General features: G+C 40.7%; 1 protein-coding gene and 1 long non-coding RNA gene across 3 annotated transcripts; both read right to left on the bottom strand.

Moving 5' to 3' along the window:
* Positions 1-5412: 5412 nt before the first annotated feature.
* Positions 5413-7346, bottom strand: LOC134217704 (large ribosomal subunit protein uL2). 2 transcript variants are annotated; one of them, XM_062696514.1, is made up of 3 exons: positions 7203-7346; positions 6766-6915; positions 5413-6242 (listed from the first exon to the last, which is right to left on the bottom strand). In XM_062696514.1, the coding sequence occupies exons 2-3, from the start codon at positions 6901-6903 to the stop codon at positions 5595-5597; spliced, it is 786 nt and encodes a 261-aa protein (XP_062552498.1). In that variant the 5' UTR covers positions 6904-6915; positions 7203-7346; the 3' UTR covers positions 5413-5594. The 2 variants fall into 2 exon arrangements, with proteins under 2 accessions (XP_062552498.1, XP_062552499.1); XM_062696515.1 differs by having other exon boundaries at positions 6766-6912; positions 7203-7328.
* Positions 7347-8591: 1245 nt separating this feature from the next.
* On the bottom strand, positions 8592-9285 carry LOC134214024 (uncharacterized). Its single transcript, XR_009979607.1, has 2 exons — positions 8918-9285; positions 8592-8857 (listed from the first exon to the last, which is right to left on the bottom strand). It is a non-coding gene; the product is annotated as an uncharacterized LOC134214024 (long non-coding RNA).
* Between the last annotated feature and the right edge of the window lie 202 nt (positions 9286-9487).

Below are 9487 nucleotides of genomic sequence, written 5' to 3' on the forward strand. Positions count from 1 at the left end.
ACTGATCCGGATAAATTACAGTGCAATAAACTCCGGCAAAAGCGATGGTGCGAAAAATTGTTATCCTTCTTCCCATGTTTCGCGAAAATTAAATGCTGCTTACTTTGCCTCTCCAAGCTGATTGAATCTGGCGATGCGCCACGATAAGTAGAAGGTTCAATACAACAGTTTTTCCCATTGCTTTCAATCAATTCATGTGGTGGTGTGGTTTTAGTGGGCGCTTTAAACATTTTAAAATTGTTTTGGGTTCGAATCCCGTTGCGGTCCTAAATTTTTGTAAATATGCTTGTAAAATTTATCTGGTGAGGCGACGAGAAGGAAAATTTGTGGATTAAAATTAAATTATCCGGCGATCCGGCGCTCACGAATTTATCACCCGCCATTCTATCCGGATAAAAATGTTGTGTGAGAATACTTCCTCGCAGGGGAACCATGAAAAATCACACTCCGCTCAATGGATTAATCGCAGGTTTTTATTCATATGAGTGAGAATTCCGAAGCCTGATATTCATGTATAATCCGATGTCAAATCCGATCCAATCCTAATCCAATTACAATGCCATATTTCTTTTTTTATTTTCAAGTATTTATAATACTAAAAACTTTTTATTCAAATCTACAACCCAAATTTAATAACACATTGCAAACTATTTTCAAAATCTATCGCTCAAATTCTGTTTGGAGTATAATATCCATCTTTGCCCAACAATATCCTAATACATACACAAATATCCTAATAATCCAATTTCAATGCCATATTCCAATTTTTTTTTAAGTCTCAGTACTCAGTCCCTATATAACGAAACCCTGATCCAGAATCCTACATACAATTTAAAACAATATTCGAATACTCCAAACAGATTTCTAAAACTGAAATTAAATTTGAAATTCCAATTCTTTTTCAAAGTACAATACTCAAATTCGATGTTCAAATCCAAATACAGTTTCTAATTTCAATATCCAATTTTGACATCCAATGTCCTAATACATAATTCCGAACCCAAACAGATATTCAAATTCATTATCAAAGTCAAATTCCAGTTCAATGTTTTAAATCGATGATTAAATCCAGTTCCTCAACCCAAATGGACCCTACAGTACGCTAGACTGGTGCTTTAACCAACTAAGCTACGAAGGACCTCCGTCGGCCTTCGCAACCTAGCGGCTACTGAACGAGCTCGAGGTTCCCAAATTGGACGCATAGCAGTGTTGTGCTTAATCATTATCAGACGATCATAATTGCAATTTTCATGTGAAAACTTCTCACGTGAAAACAGTAGGCGAGTTGTCACCGGCGACAACTTCTCAAATTTTGTACTCAAACGATAATAAACACAGAATTTTCATTCAATCATTAATCTTCACTAATAATAGCTAATTGTTAACAGTCCCGTTATATCTTCTATTTGGCATTATAGCTTCATGCTGATGAGGAAAAAGAGTTCAAAATGTAACGGTAAATGCTTCAAATCAAGATACGATTTTCAAACGATTCTTAATCGCTGGCGAGTTTTAATCACTTGATAATTTAAAAGTAAAATCGCGGGTGAGTTTGATCATTCTCGATTTTTCGAAAATTTGATTTTTCCCAACCCTGACGCATAGTCAAATCACTCGCAATCCATTTCTCAAGCCAACACTTCCACATGTGTATAGTACACGTCTACATTAGAGGATCGTGAGTATTTAGAATATCTGGCAGCTATAAACATTCTTCATCAGCAACTGCAGTACTGATCAAGTGAGGTTGTGTAATCTATTTGCCAGCTGGTCGTCAAGAACCGACCGCATTGCGTAGGCAAGAGCACGCAACTCAGGTTCAGTTCAATCAAAGTTGATTGCCTATTTCCGGGGATTAAACCACCCGACTTGGACGTTAATTTACAATGTTATGAAAACTCATATGTGAATATGTACCTGTAATATAACGTCAGGGGTTCCGCAAGGTTCCATACTGGTTCCGGTGTTATGGAACGTTATGTACGACTGTGTCTTCAGGTTGAAGTTCCCGGTGGGCGTGGTAATCGTCGGCTTCGCTGACGATATTACGCTGGAGGTCTACGACGAATTGATCGAAGAGGTGAAGTTGACTGCAGCCCACTCGATCGCAATTGTGGAGGAGTGGATGAGTTCCAGGAAGTTAGAACTGGCTCACCACAAGACTGAGGTGGTTGTTGTTAACAACCGAAAGTCGGAGCAACAAGCGGTGACAAGGGCAGGCAACTGCGCGGTCACCTCTGAACGCTCCATCAAAGGAATGGCTAGTTGAGGCGCAAATAAGAGGTGGTCCAAGGGTTCGGAGTCGGCTTCATGGGTCATACCGGTGCCCTGTGGTCGAACTTGATCACTTTATCGCACAAGTGGCCGCGCGAAGAACAACATGTTATCGTCGTTTTTACGGCGTCGGTTAACCGGGCGGGATCCGAGCCCGAGGACGGAAAGGGGTTCTCGTCAAGGCTGGGGCAGGCGTAGGCACCGCGTCGGCAAGTCCCTCTGTGTACTGGCGAATAGGCCCTATCGCAGAGAAGTCAATTTGGGGTGCAAGCGGCATCATAATTCTTGATACCAGTCGTGCAGAGGGAAACAGGCGCGAAGTTGACCCTTCCCACCTTCCGAGGACATAGGGCGTGGTAAGGCCACCTGGAAATCCGGCAATGCGCTGGCACGATACCATGGTGTTCTTCTAAAAAAGCGAGTCACGATGTTCGATGTTGCAAGGACACGTAGCTAACCTCGAGGGTGCGTTGTGCACTAGCCCCCTTTGAAGCATTACTTTCTGGTTGTACCGAAGGGACGATGGGCTTGGCGGCAATGGAAACGGTTTAGCGGGTCGGGATGTAGTCCTACCTCCCTCGTTTGCTGTTTGAGGTGGCCCATAACCCGCACTTCCTGGACAACCCAGGATGTCTGTTGAGCAGATTCCCCCTCCATTGCTTAAGAAGAAAAACTGTGAGATTATTTTCATCGGCTTTTTTCGGTTCACATGATTAGAAGCGGTGATGATCTCTGTTAAACATTAAGAAGAAAAAAAACATACGCACGGACAGACAGACATGTGCTCAGTTCATCAAGCTGAGTCGATTGTTATATAACACTATGGGTCTCCGATGCTTCTGTAAAAAGATCGTTTTCGGAGTGAAATGATAGCCTTTCGGTACAACTTCGTTATACGAGAAAGGCAAAAGGCCTACAAGTGTATGACATGACGCTTCCGACGGTGGATACCGACGCGTGGGTCCAAGAAACCATACCGTTGAAGCTTAACATGTTCGCAAAGTGTACCGCTCCTCGAAAGAAGCTTTCGTCGTAGAAGCCACAAGGTGAGACCCAGCTAGTTATTGAGTTTCATAGAATTTAGATCCAAAACCTTTATACTACCAAGACGAAACGACGATCTAGTTGACGTCAACTAGATCAGGATTGGCAAAGTTTGTTGATTTGATTTGTTGCAAATATGAACCATACTACAACAAAAGGGATCTGTTTTAACTGATTCGAGATTGACTTTTTTTACTTCGATTTTATTTTCCCGCCTAAATTACATTGAATCTCCTGGTTGGAAAGTCATAGTGAGATCCGGTGTTAGACACTCATATCAACCCGCCCGGATAGCCTCCAAAATGTCTCAATCCGGTTGGAGAATGACCCTAAAGCTGCTGATGGTCTAGAGGACTAAAGCATTCAAACAATTCAAATTTATGCTGAAGCGTCGCTTTATTTCACTTGATACCGAAAACTTAGTACATGACACCATAAAATGAGTACTAATTTGTTCTGACTCTAACATTTTGATTATTATATCTATGGTATGACGAACTTATACTGCCGTGAATCGCATATATCTCATCTTTGCTGGGTTTCCTATTCATATGAGACAAATATGCGATTCACGGCAGTGTAGCCCTTACATGTGCCTACAAATTTATCTAACAAGACATTGCTGTAAATATGTAATCTGGCGTGGGAGGCAAAATACCAAACTGACTACATATCTATAAAACACTTATTAGACCGTTAGCTCTACGAACACGAGACCTGGACGATGCTCCTGGATGACTAACGCGCACTAGGAGTTTTCAAAAGGAAAGTGCTGCGTACCAGCTATGGTGGGGTGCAGATAGCGGACAATACGTGGAGGTGGCGAATGAACCACGAGTTGCATCAGCTGGTGGGAGAACCATCCATCGTTCACACCGCGAAAATCGGAAGCCTATAAATATGTCAAATGGCACGTAATATTTTGCAAATATTTAAATCTCTAGTGTCTGCTGTTTTATTTAGAGCTATGTACCTTTAGACAAAAATATAGGCCACTCAAGCTTTATGAGTGCATCAAAATTTGTGAAATAAAATTGGTTCCGGAAAGTTTTGAACTAATTGTTGAAATGACATATAGATGACATTCTACAGCACTGGTGGAAACACTTGCCCCCCGCCGTTCTTTGGAGTCAGTCGTTTTCCTGAACGTTTGGCCTTTTTCCGATGTTTGGCCGTATTCTTCCTCCTGATCGGCTTCGGAGTTTTGCAGTTTGCAGCTGTTTTTCCTCAGAAAAGAGCCGAATCTTCATTTCGGCCTCCTTACTGGCCTCCATAGCCTGGCTCATTGACGACTCCTTCTCCTCAGTAAGTAGGCGGATCTTTCGTTCCGCCTCTTTACTGACCTCCAACAGGGACCTCCATTCCTGCTTTGCCTCTACAACGATGTTGCAGAGGTTCGTCACAGACAGTGACTGGTTAAAGTCTCGTCAATGACCTTGGTCAGAGTGGCGCCATCTATTTTGATCTTGACTTCCGCTTTCTCTATCTTACCTCGCTCCTCTTCGTTTTGTGTCTTCTGGGGAGCTAAAAATTCAATCCTTCAAAACACAGAATCAATCAGCGGCTGGAGTGGAATAAGAGGATGTAATCTATAAATAGCGTACTACATCCTTTGCCACCATATTACCTTTGTTATTTACTACTAGTTTGATTTATTAAAATTCGGAATTTTGGGATTTGTACATTGGAAAGCAGATTCCCGTTAAAAGAAAAAAATTCTGAGAAAATGTATCCGTCAAAATAAACTTCCTCCATCAGATGAATGAATTAATTTAAATACATGTTTGCATTCTTCGGAATTGATAAAATAATGCAACTTTACAAAATAATGTGAGGGATACATAGTTCTCAATAAACATCAGTCGAAGACAGTTACTTTTCAACATCATTCCGTCTCTCGTTATTTTTTGCGGTAATCCTATGCTAAGAAAATTGCTACAAGTGTAGTTAAGTAACTCAATCATTATTTATAAAGATAACATCCTTGCAGCGAGTTTTCATAAGTCGGTTGAATAAACTACCTACTTTTGTAAGATAATTTCTCTTTATACACACAGTTCCTGACATTCGCTCAACTAAAAGAATACAAATATATTCAGTTCTGACCAATTTTCTTGTTTATTTTCATCTATTCCTTTGATGTGCTCATCTCGTTCCTACTTTAACACTCCGCGTAATAGTTTCTACACAGCAGAACGATATCGACCCTTACGCTTATCAGTAACACACGCAACAACAGCAACTTAAGATGCGATCCGTCGTTTGCCGCTAGCGCCTTACTTCTTCTCCTTCTCCTTGAACTTCTCGTCTCCCTTACCACCTCGGATACGACCGGTACGACGGGCAGCGATGAGACCAACCTTACGACCTGGTGGAGTTCCTCGCTTGACGGTCGAGGCCTTACCGATATGCTGATGGTTACCACCACCATGGGGATGTTCAACGGGGTTCATAGCAACACCACGTACCTTTGGCCAGCAGTTACGCTTCACCTTGTACTTGTGGTAAGCACGTCCGGCCTTCAGGATTGGCTTGTCGATACGACCACCGCCAGCAACGATTCCAACCATGGCACGGTTGGCCGAAGGCAGAACCTTCTTGGCACCCGATGGCAGCTTGACACGGGTACGCTTGGTGTCCGGATTGTGGGCAATGACAGAGGCATAGTTACCCGAGGTACGGGCCAACTTGCCGCGGTCACCGGTCTTCTCCTCCAGATTGCACACGATGGTACCTTCCGGCATCAGACCGATTGGCAGAACGTTGCCAATCTGCAGCTGGGCGCGCTTTCCACAGTACACGAACTGTCCGGTGTACATGCCTTCGGCGGCGATGAACAGCTGCTTACGCAGCTTGAACTTGTAGGGGTCACGGAAGTGAACGACTGCCAGCGGGGCACCGCGACCGGGATCATGGATGATTTGCTGTAATAGAAAACAATGATTAATAATACATAGTTAGAATTTTGATTAATAGAAAGGGCTGTTAGTAAATAATTTGGCTCAAAGAGATTACTCCAGTAATCATTAGTGAATAATTTTTTAACCGTATCAGAACTTCTAATTCAGATGTTATTGTTTACGTTTGCGACTTAGGCCTTTTATGAAACTGGAACGTTTCTACCAGAAACACTGAGGAATTTTATTACTTCATTGAAATTATTTTTATTTAATTCCAATATATCCATTGTTCAACTCAAAAAAAAATCTATAATGATGTATGTAATATGTATGTATAAGAAATCAAAAAGGGGCCGTATTCATTCACATTTTAGCAATATTATGCAGATATTAACTAAAAGGACTCATATTATAAGTCGTGATTTTGAAACGACCATTTACAAAGAATGGGGCCTATCATTCTTTGTAAATGGTCGTTTCAAAATCACGACTTATAATATTGATTGCCTATCAGCCCAGGTTATAAAACAAAACTTTATATCCTTACCTTGACGGTTCCCTTCAAGTATCCGTGACGTTCGGCATAATCCATAGCACGCAATTTTGGCTCTCCCTTTCGCTTCTTGGTGTGGGCTGTGAAGACAGACCCGGCACCTTTACGCTGTGCACGAATAACACGCCCCATTGTGGCGTTCTACTGCAAATAGTAACAGAAACATCATAACATTAGAATTGTATTCAGGCACTTATCCTCGGGGAACCACGAAGCACTTCAATCTTTTAATTCCGTTCACTGTTCCGACCCAGCTATACCGCCAGCGCGAAACGTCAACCACAAACATTCGTAAACACATTCGCTCGGAAAACAATCATCTAAAAAATTCGTCCCTTGGACAGCACAATCACGCCAATTTCACCATTCACACAACCAGGTTCGTCGAGGAGAAAACTGAGCCGTAATTTTGGTTAGAAAAGTACACTCACAGGGCTTAAAGAATATTTTTAATGATACACAAAATGTGTGTTCACTAGACTCTGGTACGAGCCGGAAAGAAAGAGCGATTTTGGCAAATGTCGAAAACAAGGAAATGGACAAACGCAAACTTCGTTCTGGTTGACAGTGACAGCTGTCAGTTTGGACTCGACTGTAAAAGTTTGCGTTTCATCCCAAGTATACTACACGGAAGCTCTCAAGTACCCATTAATGGGTATTTTCGTACCCATTTTGAAGAAAAGCGGCATAACTCATTAAATGAGTAAACTCGATTTACTCATTAATGAGTATTCCCACACGGAGATTTGAGAATACCCATTTAATGTTTCAAAATCACCCATCTTTGGAATCTATATGAAGCTGTCAAAAAGGTGGGTGTTTTCAAAAATTGCCAAATGGGTGGAAAGTGCTCATCTTCTAACAGTTCCACTTAGTCCACGAAGTGGGTGTTTTTCACCCGTTTATGAGTGAAAAAACAGTTAGCCGTTTTTGATAACGATCAGATGGCACCTTTAGAATGTTCTGCCCATATTTAAATGATAGCTGATTATAAGCATATATACATTTTTCCCAATATAGGAAGAATTCTGTTCTCTAAACAACAAAGGTAAGTGAATTTTTAATATTTTCAAAGTAGAGAAAATTATTAGAATATAGAAATAATGTGAAGAATCCATTTCAAAATGGCTCCGACCTATAATCATTTTATTTTTGCTTTTTGCAGTTCACTTCGTTATGGATCGCTGCGTTAATTATGAACGTTATATTAAAGGACATGGATGAAATTAGGATGGATTGAATGAGACCCGAACGATTCAGGAGCATGCTGTTTGGAACCTCGGACTTCCAGATATGAATATAGTTGCTTTAGTTAATTTGATGTGATTTTTAGTAGACTAATTATTCTTAAGCTTGTGTTATGTTTTACATTGAAAGAGAAGTAAGAATTAAATATTAATTGGGACGTTTTATACCGTTTTAAATGTATTAAATCTTTGAAATCAGCGCCGAAATTATTTGACTGCAGATGGGTATTTTTCACCCATTTGAAACAATTTTTCGCTGCGTGTAGATGTATGAAAAATACACATCTATTTTGACGTATAAGCCTTTTTCCCATTTATGGGTAAAGCATACTTTACCCATCTTATGGGTTAGTCCACTTATCTTGAAGGTGAGTGAAAAAACACCCACTTTTGGGTTCTCGTATTTCTCCGTGCACTGAACTTCAAATAATGGGTAATTTTTGCTCTTGAATTTCATTAGCAAAATGGGTAAATAAATCCCATTTTTTATTTTGGTGGATTTGAGGTTATGTAACATAAATAATGTTTGTATTCAGATTGAATGATACGAAAACCTCGACAAAAACGATCGTATTTATAGAACATAGGCAATAATTTATTAGTTAATTATCATTTTCCGAAACATTTCGATTCAACTTTGGGGCCCATTCAGCCGGCGTCATCCATCCGGCTTTCTGCAAACGATCTCAGCTTCCACCTTCTCCGTCCGCAAATGGTATGTTTCCCTCGATGTTTCCCCTCGTGATACATTTCTGGGGAAGATGGTTTTGGTTTGTCGGGAACCAGTTGCAAAGCCATGGTTCTCTGTGCGGGATAGTGTTCATGTTTGCAAAACAAAGCTGTGAATCAAAGAAATCCTATAGAAAAAATCCAATGTTATTGCGAATGGAAAAACTTACTTTTCGGCTCAACAAAATTCTACCATCATCGTCGGACGTCCAGTCTCGTGTCCAGTTTTCCGGCAGGAACCATTTCCGAATCTCACCGACTTTGAAGGAAGCACAACTTCCGTAATGTTTATATTGTCGGCGTAGCACCAAATTAGAATTCGGAAGTCGGGACTTCCGAACCGAACTTTCTTCCGAAGTTTTATCTGTCAAACTAATTAATGCGTTGTTTAGCGCATCTTTATGTGAATCCAGCGCACTACTTCCGAAGTTGGGAAAGTTGCCTGTACCTGGAGAAAAATCCAACTTCGGTATAAAAAGCGTTATAATTTTTTTCCGGATAGACAATACATAGTATTTTTAAATATCAATCACTTCTGCAAAAATGATGCGGTAGCTGAACGAATAATTCACGGGTGATGTTTACCCATTATCATTGTTGGAAGGGAATGTATAAATTGTGGTTAATGTACCCATTTTATGTTGTTATTAAAAAGCCCATTTTTTGACATCTCCATATTGGTTCAAAAAATGGGTACTCTAGACCCATTTAATGGGTACTCCCAAATGTCCGTGTATGGC

The sequence above is a fragment of the Armigeres subalbatus genome, chromosome 2 (genome assembly GCF_024139115.2).
Source record: "Armigeres subalbatus isolate Guangzhou_Male chromosome 2, GZ_Asu_2, whole genome shotgun sequence".
In the NCBI taxonomy this organism is placed as follows: Eukaryota; Metazoa; Arthropoda; class Insecta; order Diptera; family Culicidae; genus Armigeres; species Armigeres subalbatus.

Coding starts and splice junctions, on each gene's coding strand:
- LOC134217704 (XM_062696514.1), bottom strand. CDS start 6,903: ATGGGGCGTGTTATTCGTGCACAGCGTAAAGGTGCCGGGTCTGTCTTC. Junction 6,243..6,765: donor ACTTGAAGGGAACCGTCAAG/GTAAGGATATAA, acceptor TTTCTATTACAG/CAAATCATCCATGATCCCGG.